Raw genomic sequence first — 24,785 nt, 5'->3', positions numbered from 1 at the left:
TTCAGAAAGGGCCATACCTGGAGTGATTTCCAGGCTGAAAGATCATTTGTTCTGTACACACAGGAACCTTCTGTGTTGCAAGAGTGTCAGCTCTTGAAATGCCTGATCTAAATCTCCACAAGAGCTACTCACTATTGCAGTACCTGAGGAGTGAAGTCTCACATCAGCCTTCAAGCAGTGCAATTGAAACAAAACAATCTCATGTTTGACTGGTTTCCAATAACTGGTTCTTCTATTTTCTGGGCTGAGGCTTTCCAAAGGACATAACCAGGCTGAAGCAGGGCAAGAAGAGCAGAAATGAGAGTTGGGTGTCCACTTACAGTCAGCAACTGTCCCAGCTCTCAGCTGAAATACATTTCAGGATCCTAATATATAATGCCACCATTTCATTGTAAAGAAACTGCATTGTTATATTCTTAACATGTTTCATAGGTATTTGATTGGAATGACACATACAAAATAAAATCCTAATAAAGTAGCATACAAAGGAGTTTTAGAAGCAGTAACATACTGTATTTCTAAAAAGCCAAACCAATAATTAAATTCACAGGACAATGGATTTTTAAATTTTTTTTAAGTGGAAGTCAATAATATGTTGTGCTATAAACAAAGCTTTAATCCAGGGTTGCTCCAGATAACAGTTATGTTTTGCAGTCAATAGTCCCCAAAAGAACATTAAGCTTGTATAGATGCCTGACTAAGATGGTGGCATATTTACAATACATTTCACTGATTTATATGTGCTTTTCCCTCTCCACCCAAGCAATAGATTTTCTTCATCCCTCTCCTAACAGATGCAGCAATGGGGTTTGTTTCAGGCTTTGTTTGGGAGATTAAAACCATCTCAGTATAATCGCTTTTTGTTTTATACACTGAAGGAAGCATTAGAGATGAAAATTAATGCCACAATGGATTTCATTAATCACACCAGGAGGCTTGGTTTGCTGTAGTAGGCACTTCCAGCAGAAGGTGCTCACAATCAGTTTAAATATTAAACGCCCTCCTGTGTTTAAATAGAGATGATCAAATCTGTGCAATCACAGCTCCTCTTGGGACAGGGGTTCTTTTAAAAGGGAAAATATTGTCCAAACCATCTCACCTTATGGTCAATCCCTCTTTCCAGCAATGTAAGCGTCTGTGGAACTGCAAGGACAAAAGGACTGGAAAAGTCAGTGCCTGGGGGAATTGCTGTGAGATAAAGGAGGTGTCACCTCTGGGTCACCAGCCAAAGGAAATCACAATGGTCATAAGGGCCAGCAGTTACCGTGGTGGGACAGGTGCTGGCAGCACGAGGCACCAGTCTGCCCGGTCCTTGGAGAGTAGGTGCTCACATTACAAAAAGCAGCACTGCCGTTAACTGACACTGCCAAGAAAAAGGCCAAGGACCAACAGGTCCCCCAAGCTGGGCTCTTGGGGTGGATCCCCACTAAAGGCCAAGTCCCAGTGGCAGATGGCCAGAGGGAAGTTTGCATTCCCACAATTCATGTTCTAACTGTTACGAATAATCAGCAGCTCTCCAGGGCCCTGGGTCTGACGCCAGGCAGAAGCCAGCCCTGCTTGAAAGCTGCATCAGTCACCAACTGTCCCAGCCAAAAACATCCTCAGAATGATGTGTTGGGGTTGTTGCATACAAATTAACATGGTCTAAGTGAAGGAAAGGAAAGCAAGGCCCAAGAAAGCAGTGTACAAAGAAAAAAGCTGTGAAACTCATAATTACTGTCTGCAGAGTCTAGGAATCAAAAGCACAAGTTCCCTTTAAAATGTTTTTGTCCCATCATTATTAAAGCCTTGCTTGAAATTAGAGTATAATCAGAAATTGAGGGAATGGGGTCTCAGCACATGTGACAGTATATATGCCCTGGTTTATGCTGCTGTATTCTGCCTCAGCCTCACTCCTGTACTGGGATCTAAGGAGATAAAAAATTAACAAAACCAAAACTGAAACCCCAACCAGTCCTGCCCCAATAGAGGGAATCGTACTGGGAGCTGAAGTGACTACAACTCCCAACGTTCACTGAGGGTACCTTTCGGACGAATGTTACCCGAGAACATGCCAAACCAGCTGAAATTGAAAGCAAGCCCCGGTGGCTGTTGGAAGCTGTAGTCGGCTCTCTGGGTGAACTACTGAGCACAAAGCTCCGAGAGCTGCTCTGGCAACCGAAAGAGCCCCGCTCGAGCTCTGGGGGACGGGCGGCGAGCGAGGAGAACGCGCCGTGCCCCTCGGGGGTGCCAAGTTCCCTCCGGGGACTTCCCGATGTTTTGGGGGGATTTTTGGCCTGGGCCTGCGGCAGAAGGGGCGAGACCTGCCCGCGGCAGCCGGGGCAGGCAGGACCCGGTTTCCCCCGCGCCGCCCGGGCCCGGTGCCGCTGGCGGCGGCTGCGCCGGTGGCCGTGGCGGTGGCGATGCGCTGCCGGGGCCCGGCGCCGGGGGGCGGGGGCCGGGGGCGGCGGCGCTCCCCGCCCAGCCGCCGCAGCCGCGGGCCGGGCGCGGGGGGCGCAGCGGAGCGGCGGCGGCGCGCAGGGCCATGTCGGCGCCGTGCCTGCGCCTGCCCGCCGCCGGGTCAGCACCGGCGGAGGCGGACAGCGCCGGCGGCATGGAGCCGCCCGGGGCCGCCGCCCTGGAGCTGGCCCTGGAGGAGGAGCTGGCGCTGCTGGCCGCCGCCGGGGAGCCGCCGGAGCCGCCGCCCGCCGCCGCCGCCCGCGACCCCGAGCTGCTCTCGCTGATCCGGCAGAAGGAGAAGGACCTGGTGCTGGCGGCGCGGCTGGGCAAGGCGCTGCTGGAGCGCAACCAGGACATGAGCCGGCAGTACGAGAGGATGCACAAGGAGCTCACCGACAAGCTGGAGGTGAGGCCCCGCCGCGCTCCGCCCGCCCCGGCCCCGGCCCCGGCCCCGGCCCGCGGGCTCTCCCCGCGCAGCGCGGCCCCTTCCCGGCGGGCGCGGGCCCTGCCGAGCAGCCCGCGGGACGCGCTGTGGCCGTGGCGGGGAGGAAGGGCTCTGAGCAGTGCCTGCGAGGCCTGGCGGAGGCAGAGCTGCCGTTCTCCCCCGCTCCCGGCCCAGAGCCGGCGCGTGGGGCCGCGGCCGGGCTGCAGCACCGCGCTCCGGAGGCTCCTGGGGGCTCCTCTGCCCCAGGACCACCTGGGAGGGATGAGCGCGGCTCATCCCGCCACAGAAATACCTCGGGAGTTAAATTTGCACAGCAGGTACTGAGCTACAGAGCATATGTGACCCTTATGCTTAAGCTGTTGCAGCTAAGGCTTTAGGCATGGCAGGAGATAAGCCCTAATGATACATCGCTGTTAGCCGTTTGCTCTAAAAAATGCCTACAGGTATCTGGAGAGAGCTGTTTGCCAGGAACTCGGGGGATTGAGCTATTTATTGATTTTTAAGGATTAAATAGAGCTATTACAAAGAAAAGGACTTGTGCAGGCAGCTTTTTTTTTTTTTTTTGAACGACTCTCTTGCACAATTGTGAGAGAACCACTATTATTCACTCTTCCTCACAGGTACTCTCGAAATTGTATTTCTTCCAATAAGTAATACTGCTTAGAAGGCTAAAGAAAGCCTTTCTCACCTTTCTGGAGAGAGTTTGAACAGTGCTGGATTAACATTCACATTTCAAGTCACAGCCCTGAACCAGTTCTTTCTGCACAGTCTTGCATATTCCTGTATTCCTTCCTCACAGACTTAACATTTCTCAAGTTCAAGAGGATTTGTGAAACTACTGTATGCCCTTTGTTCTCCTGACAAAAATTCCTCTCTCTTATTAAGCTTGTCATTTACCCCAGTTGATCCCTTCCTTTTTGCAAGGGAATCTCTCTGCCTTTGCTATTTTAATAAAAAATAGTGAAGGTGACATTTGCTCAAATTGTTGCTTATTGGCTCTGTTTATCAGATGAGAATTTCCCAGAGTATTAAAATTTCCCAGAGTGAATGTTTCCAGCTTGATTTTGAAGTAAGAACAGACGTATGTGGTGTTGTGCTGACATGGTTTTCCCTAGGAGCTGGAGTAGAAGCTTTCCTACCTTTAAAGGAAAAATGCACAAGTTTAGGTACCCAGTGAGCTGCTTCTTAGGGAGTTTCAGGGCCTCAAATACCACTCACTGCTTGCAAAATGTAGAGGTGAAAAGGAGAGGGGAGAAACTACGACTTTATAGTACTTTAAATAACATCCCACAAATGTTTACCTCTGCTCTCACAGGCCCATTCAGAAGGTAAATGAAGAGATTGTAAATACAACTGTTTACATATTGACTGTTCACATATTTTCATCCCATTACTATCACCCTAACTTCCCAGTGGAATAACAGATTGCTATTTTCCAGGCTACCCATTTGAGAGGAGTTAGTATTATCTACTTTAGGGTCATTTTTTTTTTCCACTGGTTTTGGCAAATTTAACCCAGTGCTGCTTCACACAAAAAATCAAATTTCAACATTAATCTTCTAAAACACAAGCTTGATAATCCCAGCCTCTGCAGATTAAATCTCGGCCTCCTCCTGTTGCCACTGAAGTGAATAAAATTTCACAATAAGCTTTTCAATTTCAGAGGAGCAGAGAGGAAGGACCCACAGCTGTTCCCTCCTTCCCTAAGCTGAGAACTTTTTGACGGAGACACAACGCAAAGTCTCAGATGAGATCCTTGGTGGCATCCTGACATAATGATGTTTAGCACTTAAAAGGAGATATTTTGTCCCAGTTCACAGTTCAGAATTGGTTACAAGAGCTCAGTGAAGCCTCTCCATGTCACAACAGCCAAGGTACTGGTCTGCTCGTTGGGTGCTTTGCCTCAAGATTAAATGTGTTCTAGTTTTGTGGGTTTGTTGCTGAGGTGCAGCATTCCTGCCATATACCTACTCTGGCACTTCACAGCCTGAATTTAAATTCATTTCTAATAATGGAATTGAAGTTCTGTAATAAATTCTGATATGTGATCCTAGACAGTTTTATCCTCTCTAAGGGATTAAAACAGTTAATAGTGCTGTTCCTCTGACACAGAGGAGCCTGCTGTGTCCCAGCATTTTACAGTATGAACCCTCCTTATCAGCTGGGAAACTCCCCCTTGCTTTTGTTTCTTCAGAGGAGGACCAGCCCAGCTCAGTTAAGTTGAAGAGAAGCTGTTTTCAGAAGAAAACATCTTCTAGAAAGCAGTTTTGTATATAAATCAATGAGCAGCTGGTGAATGGAGAGACACTCAAGAAACAAGAAACTCTCCTACTGAGGACAGCAGTTTGCTCTATCAGCACTACGTGCAGAAATCCCTTCTCCAGACCTGCAGCCCTGGGGCTGGGGTGAGGGCAGCTGGCACAAGCAGGGGGACCAGTCAACACATCTCCTCTGGGTTCTCCTCCTCTTTGCAGCAGCCTCTCCGTGCCCCCCTGCTCTGTTCTGGTTTCTCTGTCACCACAGAATAAACTTCATATTCTTCACCTTGTTCCAACGCCAGCCTTTGTGATGGCCATTTATTGAGGCTGTGTGTAGTGGAGATTTTCTTTTGCAGTGAAAGACTAAAGTGCTTTTTAAATGATTGACAAGGCTTATCAGTGGCTTCTAAATCACATTTGGGTGTCTGGGGCACTTCAGCTGCAGTGCTGCTTCTCAGCAGGCTGAAGTTCCACTTTCCATTTAGAGAAGGCCCTGGATCTTTCTAAACGTTGCCTAGCAGTGAAAGAGGCAGAGCTATAAAAGACAGAATTTTCAGTGTGCCTCTGAAAGTGAAATTGTGGCTGCTCCAGCCACACTTGGACTGCAAGCAGGATTTCTTTGCAATGGTTGTCAAGGGCCAGGTGCTGGGATCTCATGCCTACCTATTGCATTAAAATATTTATATTACTGCTTAGCTCTCATTTGCAAGGCTGCTCATTCTTTTAGTGGCTGAAACATGGGGAAGTCCCCTACTATGGGCCACTGTTTTTAATCAACTTTCCCCCATATTTAAGGGTTTTTCATTAAAGTCTGGAATTTGCAGAAGGATTTTGAAGGCCACAAGCAACATGCTGCTACACTGAGCTGGAGGGAGCATAGGAAAGGATTTGGGGATCAGGTGAAGAAAGAGAAAACATGGCATCTGTGTGGCAGAGCAAAAAAAGGGTGGAAGATTAGTAATACACAGGCCAGAAGCTGGAGAGGTACTGGAGGATTTTGACATTCAGACCTGCTCAGGAAGGTGACAGGGACCCTGCCAGGGAGGCTGTGTGTCATCAGCAATAGGCACCCAGGGGAAACAGCCCCCTCACAGCCTGTGTTTCTAACAAGCAATAAAAAGCCACTTCACATAAATGCAGTGCAATTTTCTTTTCCACCTAGCAGGTTTATTTTTCCCTCCTATCAGAAGTGCCATGGGAATTGTTCACTAGGGAACAATTCACCTGGGAGAAATAGGCAAGTGCACCAGTGTTTGGCCCAGTGGGTTTCTGTTCTTTTGTAAGATACATTCATTAAAGACTGAGGAATCTAATAGAGAGTAGCAGGAGATTATTCTGGGGATCAGAGGGCAACCAACAAGGAGAGGACTCCCATTTTTCAGGTTTCCCTGCTAATCCTGGGACATGCCCATGTCCCCAATCTGTGACTGTTCTGAAAGTAAATGTGTGTCTTCAGCCACCAAGGGAAATTCAGGCTCAGAGTTTTGGAGCAGGGATTCTTTCAAATGGGCACAACATAAATCTGCTTTGACCTGATTTGCAGCTCTGTTTCAATCAAGCCCTCATTTAACTGAGCCTGTAAAACATGCAAAAGTTTCACCAGTTTGTGTTGTCCCTCATTTTCCAGCCAATCCAAAGCAGAGCAGAGTCTCCAGAACTGAGAGTGGTTTCTAAGAAGCCTGAACCCAGAACATGGACATACATAATGTCTATAGCAACCAGTTCATTGCATCCATTGCCATTCCAGAGCAGGCTGCATCAAACAATGGGGTTACTGTGCACTATCAAACTCTCAGACAACTAATTAGGTCAGGAATAGAAAGAGCAAATGGATAGATGATTCAACTGTTGTTCATGAGACCCATATGACAGCAAGGATGCCTCATCTACATTCCTCACCAACAGTAAGGGTATACAGTTTGTGTATTTTGACTATAAAGGCAATTTAAAAAAAATTATGCTACTGACCACTGAAATATTGCTTTGGAGTTAAGCTGGGCTCTGCTAAATCAATTGCTCTGTCTGACCTATATATCTCGCCTATTGACATGCAGCCTACTTTACTCTTTTGGCAGTTATTTCAGTAAAAATTCAATGTGCTGAACTCCAGTGGCCAAGGACATGCCTATTGCTGGAAATGGAAAATGGCTTTAGTGCCAGTGGCCTGCCCTGATGTGGAATTGTCATCTCCATGGCATTGTCACGCTCTAGCACCATCCTTTTCCCTGCACGAGGTTTTAGCCCTAGCATAGAGGAGGAAAAGGAAACATTCACCATTTTTCCCTCCCTTCCTGACCTCTTCTCTCCCATCATGCAGCACCTGGAACAGGAGAAGCACGAGCTGCGGCGGCGATTTGAGAACAAGGAGGGAGAGTGGGAAGGAAGGGTGTCTGAGCTGGAGAGCGACGTGAAGCAGCTGCAGGACGAGCTGGAGAAGCAGCAGGTCCACCTGCGCGAAGCCGACCGCGAGAAGACGCGCGCTGTCCAGGAACTCTCCGAGCAGAACCAAAGACTCCTGGACCAGCTCAGCAGGGTGAGTCAGCTGGGTGGCACAGGACAGGGTGACAGCTGTGCTGTCACCCCCCTCTGGGGCAGAGAAGTGGGGAAGCTCCAGCTTCCAGGGAAGCAAACAGTTCTGCATGTGGTCATGTTATACAGGTGGCGTGATAAGACATGCTGCCTTTAAACTGATTTTACACCTCTAAGGAGTGATGCATTTCTTTGGTGAAACAGTTGTGTATCTGGGTTGAGTGGTCATTTACTGCATAGTTGTCTCTCTCAACTGTTTTTGTATCTAGAACTGATTTAGAAAATCTGTTTCTAATTTACTAATAGGCTGAACAAATGTAGCATGCCAGAAGAAAGCTAATCTGCAACAGTGGGGTGAAGTTTTTTGCAGGCCTCCTGTTTTTTGAGATACATTAGTTGTAATGTTGTAGAACTGAACATACCATGTCATTCTCAGATGGTGTGTCACTACAGATAACTTTGCCATGCTTAGATGTGTGAGAACCTACTGAAATTCTTTGGAATGCCATGTTTCATCAAAGAGCTTAACTTGCCTCTGAATGAAAGAGGATTTATAGTGAGGCTGCTACAAATCAGCCTAATTGACTGAATACTTGCAGCATGAGTTTCTTTCTGACAGCAAAAGACTTAACAGTTTCTGCCTCCTTCCCACAGAAGTTAACCTGTCTTCTGGAATTAAGAGCCTTGATTTTTTTCCTCCCCACTGGACAGTTAGTACAAACCATAATTTTAATGCTTGAGAACACAGTTACTCCAGCAGACGAAGGCATTTGCTTGTTATCTGTTGCTTATTCCCAAAATAGCATAGAACAAAAGCACACACACACAGATTCAGGCTGAAGTGGCCCACCTCAAGCTGTAGAACATCTCTCAGACTAAATTCTGTCAGAGTTGAGTCTCTGGGGCTGACAGAGGGATTTTGCGTATGGGAGGGTGGACACCTCAACCACAACACTAGGATCAGAGGACTCTGAAGAGGGCCACATGTACAGGTCTTCACTGAATCTGTGTGTGCAGTGGTCCTGTGCCTCTGGAGCTGAGAAGAGCTAGTGTTGGGTATGACACTCTGTACTGACACTTGAGGAAATCATTCCTCATTCCACTGTAGATTTTCTTGTCAAGGATTTTAAACGTCACTTATTCCAATTTGGTTAACTGGCTTTAAAAAGAAAAGAGAAAAAAACCCCAAAAGACCTGATCTTCCTTAGCTCAGGAATGCTGCTAAGTTTATCCGTGTTTTTAAAGCAATGTGTCCCAAGTGAGCTACAGATCTTTCACCTTTTCTCTGGACAGAGCATATTCCACATACATCATGGATGAGAGTTTCCACCCAAGATTGCACAAGCCCTGTGTTGTGTCAGGTTTCTTATCCAGGGCTAAGAACTTGGCTCCTTCTGTGTGTGTATGATTTCTGTCACTGGCTGGGCAATGTAAGATTTGTTATTACCCCAGCATAAGCATAAACTGGATGAACAGACTAGAAGGTAGAAGAGGCAAATCAGACAGCTTGTTTTGGGCTTTTAAACCACATGGGATTACCCTCACATGATACTTGTGCTAGAGGAACCTCTCACAGCCAGATGCTCAGAGAGCCACTCCACAAAGCCTTGTCAGAGGAACCACCCAGTCAAGTCTACAGCATGTGGTGTCCAAGCATGGGCTTTTCCCTTAACTCCCTATTAGAGCCAGAAATGGTCCCCATTGACCCACTTCAGAGCTGCCACATTCAAAAATGCTGTCCTTCCCATTGCAGCCCAGCCCTGCTCCCAGCTTGGAGGACAGTTTTTCTCCAATGCAGATGAGCTCTGATAGAGACAGAGCTGATGTTTGCTGAGGCACGATTCAGTGCTCATTGAGTTTGTCACCTGGCCAAAACTTGCCAGTAACTCAAATACAGCAATGGATATAGCAAGGGTGTAAACAGTCTTCCCACAGTCAGGAAAACCTGGACAAATTGAAGGAGAGTGAGGAACAATCTGTTGCCATTCTAAGGGCTTTAGCTGAGGCTTTTTAAAATCTCAGCATTATATTAGCATTTGATTCCTGGCTCCTTAATATTCCATATTTGTTGCTCCATAGTGTATTTGCAGTCTCATGTGTGTGGTCTCTTGTTCTGAAGAGGTTACACATGTAATCCCTGAGGCAGTGACACTGCCTAAACCCTGCACCCCTGTAGTTCTGGCTCCTGTTACACTTAGGTTTCCAGTTAATAAAAGGGATGACTAAGAGTTGCATGGATGTGCTCGCCCACAGCCATACTGCCATAGGCTGGAATCTCTCCTGGGATCATGAACTGAGCACTGGGAGAGGAAAAGCCCTACAAAGAGGTGCTGTTACAGCTTCTGTGACCTTTAAGGTGTTGCTGGTATCCTCCTTGTGTTCCTGGTTCTGCATTTGTGTCACCGTGGGTTGTTTGGGAGCAGAGGGTTATGAGAAGTCTGGGATAAGGTGATGAAAGACTTATTCAGAGCCTCAAGTCTGCCCCATCCAACACTCTATATCCTGCTTCACTCACAGGACACAAAGACAGGCTTCTTTCTGAGAGTCATTCTACATTAGAAAGTACTGGCTCCTTAAATTTGAATTTCTACAGTTTTTAGCAATTAACACTTCATGGCCCCACTTAACAACACTTGATCATCTCACTCCTGGAGAAGATATCCCCTTGGCACTAGGCTCTGTGTGTTGAATGACAGTCAGCCTCAGGAGCTGCCAGCCCACATGGTCCTTGTTTCTTCTGGATTCCCTGGGCTTCAGCCTCTTTTATCTCAAAGCAGGGCAGCAGCCACCATCTCCTTCATCCTGCCCCTCCTCCTTCCTGCTGCTGCCATACTTTCACCAACTAATTAGTCCTTAGGACATTTTTTAAACTCTGCCTTCCCCAGAGATGAAAAGCCAACACATACTCACTTTGTCTAAACCTGGCACTAATGCCAACCAGCCAAGCACACACACCCACACAAGGACAGCAAGGGGATCTGGAAAGCTCTGTCTTGCAATTAATGCCTGGGACTGAAAAAATCCATCATCAATTCTAGCAAAGACTGATAAGGAAAACTCAAGGATAGGACTTTTAAGTCCGTTCCAGTATCTAAAAATTTGCCTCTTGCTCTGTCACCAAGAGGCTAAAATAAGGTCTTTAAAATGGTTTGAGGTCTTCCAATGAGAAGGATATAGGAGAACTTTAAATATCTAATAATAGTAAGTAGGCTATAAGGAACTTTGCCTCCTCTTGAAATACAGCCTTTGGTTCTCTGCTTTTAGCAGAACAAAGATACTGCCTGAGGTTAGAACAGCATTAAACCATGGGGAAAATCTCGTTGGCTGGACTGGGAGCACATAATGAAAGACATGACTGAAATGCCAAAGAGCAAGTTTAAGACCTCCACAGTATTTTTAATTTGCTACATGATGATTAAAATCCCTTCTGCACATTGCTTTGATTTCCCTCCCCCTGCCTCAGCACAGCAAAGGGTGCAGGAGCTCTCAGCAGTGTGTCCACACCAAGCTGAATGCTGAGTTTACCAAGGAGAGCTGTAGAGCTCCTCATGAGCAGTGTGCCAGGGTACAAAACACTCACCAGAACTGCTCAGAGCTGAAGTATAGGAGGCAAAGAACAGTTCTGCTGAGAAAGTCGAGCCTTGGGAATTATTACATGTTCTGTTTCCAGCTCCTTCAGTCTCTCCCATCTGTTTCAGTTCCCCACAAGGATAAAAAAAGAAAAAGAAAAAAGAAAAACACAAAAACCACAATCCTATGCCTTCTGTCCTTTTATGGGGGAGTGTGTATAGGGAAAGGTCTCCTCTTACATGTGCCCACAGCAGGGAGCACAGCAAGAGTCCTGTCCCCACCTTTGGGCTTCTGGGAGTTACTAATACAAATAATAATAACAAGCAGTCATCTTTCTATAATGAGGCAACATATTACTACTTTGTCAGGAAGTGAATGAAGGAAGACTTGCACGCTGTTGCTGAGTGCCTTCACCAGATGGCTTTCCCACACATTTCCTGCTCCCCAGCTCTGGCTCCTGGAGCTGTTTGCTGCGTGTAGCTTGGGCGAGGCTCATCCCTCCCAGTTCAGCTGGGCTTCTTTTATGGTTCCAGGAGCTCAGGGGAGAGATTTCACAATGTCAGGCTCAGGTGGATTTTGCAATGCAAATCTGTTTCCCGGGGCAGTGGCAGAGTATCATCTTGCACTGCTGAAACAGCTCCTTGTGGTTAGAGGGGAATGCTGGGCTGCTGTGGCATCCCTCAGAGGGGCCCTCAGTCACCAACTCCTTAGATTCACTCAGCATCTAGAGCCAGCATGCTGCTACAAAGAATGAGGTGTTTCAGTCAATCCCTCTGCTACAGCAAGAACAGGAGCAGCCAGGCCACAATTCTCCAAAGGAGGTATTATTTACTAACCACAAAACCCTCCTTTCAGTAATATTTCAGTTGAAGTTTCTCACTTCATGCTCTAACACGCAGCATGTTAGAGAACTGGCAGGCACTGCCTAGCTTTGCTTTGAAAGAAACAGGTTTTTATTTGAGAACAAGCTAACCAATGTATTCTCCTTTCCAAATTACTTGTATTTTAAATATATCCTTTTATGGTCAAGAACACGCAGGAGAGGCAGGTCTGTTGCCAGTTATTTATTTGAAGAGATTTTTCTGAATGGTTGGTTGCTGGGTCTATCAGCATAGGAACAACGTTAATTTTAAGAAATTCAGTTTATTCACTGAAAAAGAAAATTATTGGAAGTGTGCTGCACTGCTTTTGCCATGCCAGAGATTTCTAGCAATTACACTATGAATTATGTCTTTAATTCCTTATTTTATCTATACAGGTGCTTAATGCAAGCCTCTTTATGTCTTGTTTATTAAGTTGTCTCCAGTAGCCCAGCAGGGTCTATTGGGAGTTCCGTCCTTAGCACAGAGGCAAGTCACATTGAATTTAAGTCCTGCTTCAGGGGGTTTATTTTTAACCAGACAAAGATCCTGAGTGAACCTGGGCTAAAGAAGGGTTGCTTTTACTATCCCTACATTTCAAGGTGCACATCAACCACTACACTGAATTCTTTTTCATAAAAACTCTCCAGTTTTTGCTTTTCAAAGTGTTTACTGGACCTATTAAGTGAGTAGCTTATTAGAAGCTCTACACTGAACACCTCAAGCACAGAATCCTGCATAGCAAATCTTCACCTGCATCACCACTGAGCAGTCCAAATTCACTGGAAGGGGAGATTGCAGGAGAAAGGGCAGCACTGCTTCCTGTTGAAGGGGCTGAAGGACCTGCTTGTCATGGCAGCTTTGGTGGGGCTGCTCATTCCCTGGGGGAAGGCAGACAGCCCTTGAGCACTGTTTTGTGCCTGGCATGAGGCACACCCGTGTCACATATGCTGAGGTGAGAGGAAACAGACACCAGCCAAACACTGATTCCAGCAAACCTCCCAGTAACCTCATTCCCCATCTCCCCTCCCCTCTGGAGCATCAGCAGATCCTCACGCCACATAGCCACATCCCTGATCACCCGGGGAATACTAATGAGAAAGGCTCCTTCTCTCCAGTTGCTTCTCCTCTAGCAGAGAGCACTTGTTAATAATTCAGCTTCGTGCCACATCAGGCCTGGAGTGCTGAGGCTTTCCATGCTAAAGCTGTGAATATAGGACATGACTGCAGCTGCGTGTTCTCACCTGCAGAGTCCTTCAATGAAATCCTTCAGTGCCCTGGAAGGTAATGGAGAAACACCTTGAGGTCCCTGCTGAGTGGCACTTGTCCTCTGGGAGAACAAGGAGAAAGGCTCAGCCCTCTGCTGAGAGTCAGTCCAAGCCTGCAGCACCCATTAACCCCATGTTAGGACACACAGAGCTTTGGGACCCAACAGGAACAGGGCCATCCAGACATCAGGGAATAAATACAGGAGGTGCCAAAGTAATTTCAGCAAACATGGGGGAAGCACCCCCTACAGAATTTGCCCAAGGATTTTGCACACACTCATTTCATGAAAGATTTTTACCCTTGAGTCCTTTGGCTGATGAGCACTTGTGGAATGGGCAAAAAGAGAAGGGTCTGTAGTGATAGGACAAGGGGCAATGGGGACAAATTAAAAGAAGGGAAATTTAGGTTAAGTATTAGAAAGAAATTCTCTCCTGTGAGGGTGCTGAGACACTGGAGCAAGTTGCCCAGGGAGGCTGTGGCTTGTCCCAACCCTGGCAAAATTCAAACCCGGGTTGGATAGGGCTCGGAACAGCCTGGTCTAGTGGGAAAATTCCCTGCCTGTGTCAGGGGGAATTGGGACTAGATGATCTTTAAGGTCCATTCCAATCCCTTAACATTTTGTGCTTCTATGAAAGCTGTGCGTGGAATAAAACAGGGGCTCATGAATACCAACCCCCCCATCAAAAGGATTAAACTGCTATTTAGATTAGAAAATAAAATGTTACTGTTAAGGGAGTGGAACTGCACAAGTCACTGCTCCTGGGCAAAAGGATGGCATCCCTGGGTCCCAGGGGCTGGGTGGGACATGGGACCCTCACCCTCCTGTGGGGCAGCAGAGCATCCCCTGCATCCCCGGGGACCCCTGGCTGGTTGCTGGCTGACAGCACCGCATGTCCCAGCTGGTGACGTTGCCGTGGCAACCGGGTGTGATTCCTGTGCTGGTGCTGCCACGGCAGTCAGGGACACGCAGGAGACGCGCTGGTGACGTGCGCGGCGGCCGCGGCCCGTCTGCCGCCCCCGAGGGCTCGGCTGCCTGCCAGGACGTGTTCCCGCCCGCCTCTGCATCCCCCGCGGCCTCCTCCCCACCTTTCCTCTCTGCTCACGGCAATTCCCCCCCCAAAATCGGCAGTTTCCCCCCCAAAATCGCGCTGGAGCTGGAGCTGTACCAGCCCAAGGCAGCCTGTTGTCCGTAGCATCCACAATGAGCTCCTGAGCCTGCTGGCACAGGTAAACGTTTTATATGCTGGGTGAAAAGAGCCCCTCGTGAGCAGATCAGTGAGCCCTCGCAGGTGACTCTGCCAGAGCATCCCCCGGGAGTCCAGCTCGGGATGATTGTCTGCCCGAGCCATGAGCCCCCAGGCTGTGCCCGGCTCATCCCCACCCTCCGAGGCTCATGGTGCCTGGATGAGGCAGCAGAGGCTGCCCCGGGAGACATCACAGAGGCACACCTCCTGTCCCACCACCCCTTTCACTGGGCAGCACATCTGCAGGAATGCGTGGACAGATACACATAGGTGTAAAGCCCTTGGTAGTCAGCCATACACTGTTCTTTCCTGTACTTCAGCTGATCCCGGCTCATAGCCCAGCTTTCTCCTCTGGCAAGTGGTCCTAGAAGAGATTTCAAAAGTTCATGCAAGGGCTTCTGTCTTGAGACATCAGCAGCACCACTAATCTGTGAACATCTGAAAGCCAGAATCCAACATAAAACTGAAGCTGAACTTGTCCTGGAGTAAGAAGATAAAATTCTGAATGAATCCTTTCCTCCCCTGTTGCGCTGCACTAAAAATTTTGAGTGGCTATTCTGTTTACATCCAGGTGGTTTATTGGAATTGTTTTATTATGCAGTAGCTCAGAGGTAGGAACACATGGGCAGAAGAAAATTTTCAAAATATTTCTGCTTATTCACACTTGCTGTAAACACTTCCTCCAGGAGATTCTAGAAAGTAGGACACACAAGGTGTTTGTATCCAGCCACTGCATTACCAGCTAGAACCAGAGACAAACATGATTGAAAGCTTTGCAAATAGCTACATAAGAAAAAACCAATTAAAAGCATTTGATCTTTAAAGACCCCTTCTGGGTTATAAGGTTTGCACACCTTATAATGAAAGTCTTCTTTTTTCAAGCAGGCTTGCTTTTTCTAAATGCAATTTAGTAGACAATAGCTCAAGAGGGAAGTCCCTTCCACGCTGAGAGGGTTTTGCCAGCTCTATTGGGTGCTCTGATTACCCATGAAATCAGAGGCCTCTTGCAAAACAACCAAGAGCATAACTAACATTTTGTTTAGAATGGCATTTAGCAGAACCCAGTTCATTTTGAGCAGAGATACAGGATCAGCAGGACACTCTTGTTGACTTCTGGTGGCCACAATGCAATAAGAGCTGGCTCATGCTTGGCAGCACCACCACAGGAATGAGAAATGCCGCCTCAGATGGGGACACAACTGACGTAAGTCAAGGGACCTGCATGTCAGAGCAACTGGAGCAAAAGGCTGCTCATAAGCAGCCCAAGGAAGCATTTAATTTGGAGAAGATACAGGCTGGCCTCACAACCTCAGTAGTTATCCTTGTGCAGAGGCTCAGTTCTGTAGATGCAAGACCTGCAACAGATTTCCATCACGGATGGGATCCCTGTCAGTGTTTGAGGGGGGACTGCTGAGGTCAGAAGTGTTGGGAACAATTCCATTCACTGTTCTCACCCTCTCCTAGCTATTCTTGCCTGGAAGGTTCTAATGTTGAAGCATGGAAAGAACATTTTTGAAAGGAGGGACTGCTTGGATAGTTTCAGCTGGGTAATGACTCTACCAAGGTTAGCACAGTACTGCAGATGTGTCATAAATGCAGAGCTTTCACAGAACAGTTACACGATCTGCTGATGTTTGGGTAGCTAAAGCATCCAGCTCATTGGATTTGCCCTTTAAATGCAATCCTTCAGTTCCTTTGCACTTCAGTGCACCAAGATAACAAAATTTAACCTTGTGATTGCTTTGTTCTCTACATCCTTTCAACTCTGTTCCTGAATCCACTTCTAGACTTGGCACAGTTTTGTAAGAGGGGTGCACTTAGAAAGCTGTTCCATTTGGCAGCTATTTAGCCTGAGCTGTTCCTGGTTACTTGTTGAACAAAGCACCATTGTACTTGGCTATCTACAAGTTCAAATCCAGGAAAATGAGAGTTTTCTACAATTCAGTTGTAGACCAGCAGATTTGTCACTCACACCAGGACCAGCAGACAGATACAAACCTCAAGACTTGCTGGAGGGAAGGGTCTATATTTATGGAAGAGAGCCATAGTCCCAATTGTTTTTGCAGGTGAAGTGTTTCAGGACAAAAACACCCACAAATTTCAAGAGAAGGGCACCTTTTGGAGAAGTACCTAGAACTCTCCATTGTTTCTTTACTTGGTTAGCAAGGGATTGGCATGGATTCTATTGAAACACCAGGAAACTGAGGCACTGACAGACTTTTCAATGTAAACAAATAAACAAGACCCTAGTGAATGAAAAATCTCCACTCAGGGAGAGTACACAAGAGTTTGATCTTTTCTCTTGATCTTATAGAATGGGGGTGAACTGGGTTGGGGCTTGTTGTTTAAGATGTGGAATAGGAATTTAGTGCCCTATGTCCCACACTGACAGCATGACAGGGTAAAGCTTGTGCTCAGACATTTCTCCTTAACCAAGTATAAGCTTGCTTTATTCTCCATGTCCCTTACATAAATGGCCATGTATAAATTGCAGGATAAAAATTAGACTGATATTAAAAAAACCCAAAAAAACCTGTAAGTTTGGCTGAGCAGAAGAGATGGCCCACAGACTCTACAAGGTCTCCATCAAAGGAAACTTTTAGGAAGTGGCCAAGCAGACACCAGCCAGGGAGGGCTGGCCAATTTCTGCACTGGTATGAGAAGAACTAGGCAAAGTTAAGTCTGAAAGAGACTTTCTGAGGTTTCCCTTTTATACAGGCAAGAGTTTGACTAACATCAGGTCATGTCTTCTTGCTATTTATGAATACTAAAGAATGAGACAGAGAAACCTGAGGGAATACTCACAAGGAAGGTGTGATCTCAGAGGCTTTGGAACTGACTTGCATTTTAACTCTACATGGACATAAAGTAATGAAAGGTGAAAACAAATGTAAACAGGCCATTATTCAAAATGCTTGAATAGACTCAGATTTTGTGGGAGTCATACTTTACACAGATTTATGTTTAGAAGCCAAATGAGAAAGCCTGGAGTGACCATGTTTGTTTAAAGGAGACTGTTGGTAAAATGTAGCAGTGTGATATTTGTCTAAATAACATCTATTGATCGGCTATGAAGTTGCACAGGGATTTGCCAACTCAAACTGTTCCTGTAGGTTTGCCTCTATCCCAGAGATTTATTTCCCTAGGCTTTACTGGATGTTGTACTTCACTTTTCACACAAATTCTCCCTAAATGTGGTGCTGCTTAGCCTTTATTTCACTCTCCACCTTAGCACAAGAGACCAGACTCTTAGTGAAGTCTAACTCATAAATATTTAAAGCTTTAAGGGGTCCAGGCAAATGCTTATGAAATTGATGATTTCATTAATGCCATCTCTTCCTGGGGCCTTCCTGTGCCTGAGGCAGTGCTGCCATGGGCACAGGCCTCACCCTGCAGAGCTGCAGACAAGGAGGGGTCTCCTAGGCTTGGGCTGCTTTATCAGCAGAAGCTGCAGTAAACCAGTTCAGGCATTATCCAATCCAGCAGCTCAGTTAATCTCTGCTTACCCAGATTAACTGTGGCATCACGAGACACAGCCCATCAGCTGCAGGCTGGCTCTCAGCATCTCCCTCCTTTCAAAGGAGTTCTTTGCACCAGGCATTCAAAACTTGGGAAATTCCTTCTGTCTTCCCATCCTTCTTAATCCTCCATCAAGAGACAGTATCAGAGACTAAGAAGGTCAGACTGGGGGAGAGGGAAGGAGACAGGCAGCTTTCTCCCACACTGCCTCACTCAGCACAGGAAGGGAGGATTTGCCCAGTGTGGGACAGCTCCAGATCACACAATTTTAGTGCTACTGGTCCCAGACATGGCCTCCTCCAACCTCTCACCCTTTTCATGGCCAGGGAGCACTCTGCCAAGGAAATATTTTGCTGTGTGAAACCAACAGTGCAGAAGCCTTTCCAAGCATGAACTTGTTCAAATGAAGGTATTAACTCTCTGGCTTATTTAATCTCCCTAAGCAAAGCCATAAGGCACCCCAGGTCAGGGGAAGTGGCATAATTGCCCAAAATGCCTGTCTAGACCCACATACCAAGTGGGCTCTGATGCTAACCCTGCCCACAGCTCAGTGAATGTGACACAAGCACAAGAGCCAGGTGTCTGTGGTGCCGCTGGGCTCACCCTGCAGGGGGGAGGAATGAGCTGGCTGCCTGTAAAGCCATCAACAAAGCCCACACACCTCCATGCCTGGGAGTACCTGCACACCACCACCTCCACACATCCCTCCCCTCACACCACTTGGCATCCAAGACCTTTGCATGAGGCTCCTGTGAGTATTTCAAGCATGTGGAGTGGGCAGTTTTCATTAAGCCTCTGTCAGACTGCAGTGGCTTCTTTACACTGTTTATCCTTGTGTATGCTCTGCTGATGCCACAGAGTGCAGGTGGCTGGACAGGGAACTCCCAGCACTGCAAAAGCCTTGTCTGCCCCTCCCTATGAAGCCTTGGAGTGGCTACCTGGAGGAGAGGCTGGACAAGATTAAGAGAATAACAGCAGGCATTTATTAAAGGCCTTCAATAGATACACCTTGGGCAGTCAGAAGGCTCCCAGAGGCTACACCCAAGATGATCGTCACAAGTTTTTCACACAAAGTTTGGTCCATTTGCATATCAGGGTTCAGCTTCAGGTAATAAAGTAATTTACCCCCAGTTTGCTCCTCCCCAATTCACTTTTGATTCTAATTTCAGGGCCTGAGGCTGTAGGGTGTGCTTGAGTTTTAGGCTTAGAGGAATTGTTTTGTCTGACAAAAATGTGAATACAGTAGTCAATACTTTATATGAAGTTTAGAGTTATGCATTAATGCAGTACAGTATTTGAAAAATATAAAGGCTAAAATCTTAAGGCATCACCCACAGCACTGGATGAGGCCACCATAGGATAAAAGGAAAAAACAAGGCCAAGCTGGTGTTGCTTTAATTTCACAGGGACATTTTTTGCATGTGTACCAGTCCTCCATATTCATCACAGAAGAGGTAGTACTTCAAAGGCACTCAGATAATCACTTCTTGGTGCATTCCACCAGCATCGTTAGGCAAATGTCCATAAATACCCTTCTCACATATCTTGTTTCACTCAGATTATCCTTGTCTCCTTGGCAACTGTCAGATGATGTATAATGTTAGCAGGGATTAGCCCCAATGAGCCTTATAACCCTCGTGTAAATTCCAACTCTGTGAAGGGACCTGGCCAAAACACTCCTTTCCTGGTAATGTTTAATTGTTGCCATAAACAATATTAAATCCTAGACCTTTTCAGCAAACCTGAGGAAGGGTGAAAATCAATAGAGAGCTTTTTAACTGGTAGTATTTGTCTTGTCCTCTAAATAAATAATTTTGAGACATGGATATACTTGGTGTATCACAGCTTGACATGTGAAGCTGTATTTTGAATCAGTACTTGAGAGAAGGCTTGTGCTGAAAACTTGGCTCTAATATCTGTGTCTCCTTCATCCCTTGTTGTCAGTGAGATCACACTGGGAAATTCCAAATCCCTGCAAGAGCTTAACAAAATTATGTTTCACTTTAATGTGTTAATTTCTGAAAACTCTCTGGTGTTCAGGTCATCACTTGGTGTGCACACACTGTCTGACATGGGTTGTACTGAGACTTTCTGCCTCTGAGCAAGCAGCTCTGGCTTGCACCTTCGTGCCCTCTGCTCAGGCAGACATGACCAAAGCATCAAGGCAAGGAGCTTCAGCACATGCTCCACTTGCATGAAGCTTCTCTACTCCACATGGTATGTGGGTCTGCTGAGGAAGAAGTTTGTTGTCTCATGTGGCATCCTAGGCACCCACCCAAAGCCAGCTTTTGTCGTGTGTGGCACTGATATGAGACCAGACCTCCACACAGGATATGCAGAGAGTGCCTGTGCATGGAGCTGGGCAGCCCTGCATTACATACAAGTGTTAAGAGTTGAAGATCTAAGTGGTAAAAGCCTACCTGTGCTGCAATAGTGATATGGTTAAACCACTTGTTCCTTCTTCAGTCCATTCAGTTCTTTGTAACTTTCCAAACTGGGGATATCTGCTCTAATTCAACAGAACAACAAAAATATATTTAATCAGAGCCAAGGAAAGGAGGCTGAAATCAGCACCAGCCCCAGGAACAAAACCAAATCCAGACATACTGCAGCAGAAATAATAGTATTTCTGTAATTGAGCAGACAAATCTCTGGCACAGCATTGTGTCTAAAAATGAATTCAACAATGTGCCATGGCTGATATCTCTAAGACTAATCAGCTAGAGAGAGCTGAGAGAGGAGGGGTGAAAACTTTCCAGGAGGTAGGTCACCAAACAGCCAAGCCAAGGGGTGATGGGGAAGCCAGTGTAGGCAGGGCAGTGACAGGCAGAAGAAAACCCAAGTCCTGGCACAGGCTGGTTAGCAGTGATGCAACCTGATTTTTTGCATGCTTGTGTGGACCTGTTTGCTCCCCAGCCATCTGCCAGCTCCAGCACACACCTCATGCAAGACTTGCAAGGAGGGGGGAAAGGGATCAGTGGCTTAAGGCAGGTGATTTCTAGCACTGATAGGATGAAAGCCCTCCTGGCTCACTCACATGTCTAGGTACTGGCAGAAGCTCTAAGCAGCACCATTTCAGACACTCCAGCACACAGCAGGGGCTCAGGAGATTTAGTACTGCTACCACTGGCTTGTGCACATAGAGAAATTCAGCTACAGCAGCAGGAGTAATAAAAACTGCTGAGAGCTGAATACCACAGTCTCCTCTGTCGCTGGTCACATTACTCTTGATTTCAGGCAGCAAGAGGAAGTTAATCATTTATGTGCAGCAAAGCTAGGGAAGATCCCAGTTTTAAATCCTACTGTAGTAGCAGAAGAAATGGAGTAGATCAGCCCACGATTAAGTGCAGGAGAATCCACACACACTCAGGCAAGGCATGCCTCTCTGCTGAAGATAAAGTGATAAATGAACACACTTGGAAAGTAACTAAGGTTGCCACAGGTAAAGTATGAGCATGCTCAAACAGGGCTTTGAAAATGAAGCACATTCCCAACAGTAACTCGTCAGGGTCTCTGAAGCTGAAGAACGGCCACTGCCACACCACTTGTGTTGTGTTTTTCTTGTTGTACTTTACAGCTGGTCTCCTGTTCCCTTTTTTGGCCATAGGTAGGGTCAAATGCACGTGCACAGGGTACATGTCATTGGTACTGACTTCTGCTTAAAAACACCAAAGCCAAAAGCAACAGTATTTTCCCTAAAGGGCAGCTGTAGGGGAACTCTCCTTGTTTAAATCACTGAGGATGAAGAGGGAGCTTTGGTGAAGGAGGGAAGCATGCTTCCTACCAGCCAAAGCCTCAGCTGTGAAACCTTCACAGATAAAAGAGATCTTTCCTCAGCATCAAACACAGGACAGGCTGCTAATTCTGTCTGTGCAGTGTTTCCCAGCCTAAGACCTTGAGCAGTGCTTACAGGTTTGCAGGCAGCCAGGGCTGTGGGTCAGTCCCAGACCTGCCTGGCACCTGCTCCAGCTCAGCCCAGGCTTGCTGAGAGCTGCCTGTGTCTGGATACAGTCAGTTGTCAAAAAGCAACAGCCTCTGTGCCAATAAAAGGCAGCTTCAGTGACTCTTATCCCTCTAAGCAGCATCTTAGTGGGAAAGGGCTTTCACTTGAATGACACCTGACCTGGATTTGCAAAACCTTGGCCATAGGTACAAGTCTGAGTCTAACATGTTTGTGCCAAACTGGCTGCCCACAGCCAAGCACAGCTTTTGTAACACTTTCAGTGGACTCTCTCCCAGGCAGTTACTCTTAACAGAGCTGCTGGGATGTTGTTAGAGCAGGTTTTACTTCCTCTAATAACACTTCACTTCTTTTCCATCAGAAAAATAGCTGATGAATACATGAAGGGTTGGTGACTGAGGCATCTTCCCCCATACAGGACCATCCATACTTTAGTGATATTCAGATACACTGAACCTTGAAACTCATACAGAGAGGGGCTTTTTCCAGTCCCTGATAATGATTCCCCTGCATGTGTATGATTTGGCAGAGTATAGTATCCTTTATATGCCATCCCACGGCCTGTGCTGCACCCACCTCGTTTTTCAGCTACATTTCCTCTCCACATCTACTTGCATTATTTTTTATTTCTAAGCACAGCCTGTTGTAGGAGTTAAAGTACCAAAATGCCAGTGAGTTTGTCAAAAGGTGTTATTTCAATAAAATTCATGAAAGACCTTTTTAAAAGTAAGATTGTAGGAGGACAGAGGTGCAAGGAGAGATCCATATTTCCAGACCCACCCCTCATCCAGACACTGGCCACAGCTACAGCCATGCAGTCTCTCCAGAGAGAGAGAGACATGCATAAGATCATTATAACATGAATAAGATCTGGCCACTTGCAGAAGTACTGAGAAGCTTCCCAGAAGCTGGGTTACAGGTGTAGTTTGGAAAATATATCTTCAGCTTTGAATACCCCTGCTGTGAATTTAGGTTCTGGCTCACACTAGAAATTACTATTGCATATTTTCCCCAATGTGCAGCTGGGGAGGTGAAGACTGCTCTGAAGGCCCAGCCCTGCCCTGAGGATCTGGGAATTAAAGACCTAATCCCCTCGGTGTTTACATCTGTGCACTGCACAGAAGGTAAACAGGCTGTGTTCCAGCATCTGCTGCACCTGCATCCACAGGCTCAGCCTGGGTGGAAACAGAGCAAAGCTGGGCTAAAAGGAGACAGAATTCCTGTACTTATTACCCATGTTAATGCACTAAGTATAGATTCAGCTTCAGTAGATCAAAGTGCTCAGATGTTATTACTAACACATTGTTATTATCTTTTGTCAGCAGTCACCAAGAGCAAGGTCTGCCTTGTGCTCAAAGTCTGCTCCAAAGACCTTATGCTCTAAACAGATCTTTTCATGCTGTCAAGGGAGAGAACAATTCAGATATAGCTGGAGGCTGCCAAAGTACAGGAAGAAGCACTGCTAAGTTAAATGGTATCTCTCTAGAAGCTTTTTGTCTGCAGGTATTCAGCACAGTTCTTTTGTGTTTGGAAGGACAGATCAAATACTAGCTGACCAAGAAATATTTTCAAGTAAAATGTTCTTAACAGCTCCAGAACAGTCCTTTAAGAACATAGATTTGTACTTTTTTATTTGAGTGTTGCAATGTGACATGCTGCCATATGAGTTTTATGGTTTCAAGTCCATCACAAAGTTTCCAAATCTTTGTGATGGACTTGCCCATTTTTACGGCATTCACTTTCCATGTGTGACCCTATTGCACCTATCCATAGTTAAAACATTGAGTGAAGAGGAGAATTTATTGGAATAGTTTGAAGCTGTAGCTTTCATCCTGGCCAATACTCACTATAGGGTTTGGGTTTCCTTATTTTTCCACAGAAAGCAGCCACAAGTTCTACTGTATTGGCTATGAGAAATCAGCCTTCTGCACTAAACATTTGCACATCTTGCTTTGGTCAAGTCAAGCTCCAAAAACCACTTCTTACCTCTTCTTCCTCTCACTTTTGAAATAAGTTTATCAAATTTTAAAGGAAATGAGCAAACACACATAAGCACCGTTTTTAAGAAACAGCCTGATAGAAGTTATTGGGAATCAAACTTTGCAGGGATTTAAAAGCTAATCAAACATGTCCAGGTCAATCTACCATAAAATTTAAATATACATTTGGGAAAATATTTTCTCTCTTCCTGTCTGAAGACTTCCTGGGAGAGTTTAATATATTTTAACGCAACTCCTTGAATTTTGTTCCATTTTTTTTTTGGCATTCACTCATTTCACATATATGGGAATGGACAACCCTATTTTCATACATTCAGACATGTTTGAGCATCAAGTCTACGCACACTGGAAAACTTTTGGCTTGTATTTACTACTAATAAGTCCTGAAACAGTATATTGTGAGCTTAACATGGTATAGACATGAAGATTTCAAGAGCAGACAGAGCTGCTAGTTTGCCATCAGATATTAGATATCCCCAGTAGAACTCAGTTAATTTGTCTTGAAATAAAGGGGAGAGAGTGCTTAAAGCCAGAGCAAGAGACTGTAAGAAGCTTAATTATTGTCTCTTTCTTCCAGGCACAGCCATTTGGGTTTGAACACCTCCAGGTTTAAGGTCTTAAGATTAAAATGATTTTGTAAAAAAATTAATTCAAGAATGGAGATTGGCTGTCCTGACTTCAGGCTACCATG

At 46.2% G+C, this 24,785-nt stretch overlaps 1 protein-coding gene across 5 annotated transcripts in view; it reads left to right on the top strand.

Moving 5' to 3' along the window:
* Positions 1 to 2,254: 2,254 nt before the first annotated feature.
* Positions 2,255 to 24,785, top strand: part of BICDL1 (BICD family like cargo adaptor 1) — a 49,075-nt gene continuing 26,544 nt past the window's right edge. For 2 of the 5 annotated variants that reach the window (XM_064393075.1, XM_064393074.1), the window contains exons 1-2: positions 2,255 to 2,845; positions 7,460 to 7,675. In XM_064393075.1, coding sequence (XP_064249145.1) covers positions 2,255 to 2,845; positions 7,460 to 7,675 — 807 coding nt within the window. The remainder of the gene's footprint in view (positions 2,846 to 7,459; positions 7,676 to 24,785) is intronic. The other 3 variants (XR_010348872.1, XM_064393073.1, XM_064393072.1) reach the window with 2 other exon arrangements.

Source organism: Passer domesticus, chromosome 17, assembly GCF_036417665.1.
Source record: "Passer domesticus isolate bPasDom1 chromosome 17, bPasDom1.hap1, whole genome shotgun sequence".
In the NCBI taxonomy this organism is placed as follows: domain Eukaryota; kingdom Metazoa; phylum Chordata; class Aves; order Passeriformes; family Passeridae; genus Passer; species Passer domesticus.
The sequence above is the reverse complement of the archived record's forward strand: the minus strand, read 5'-3'. Positions and strand labels throughout refer to the sequence as shown.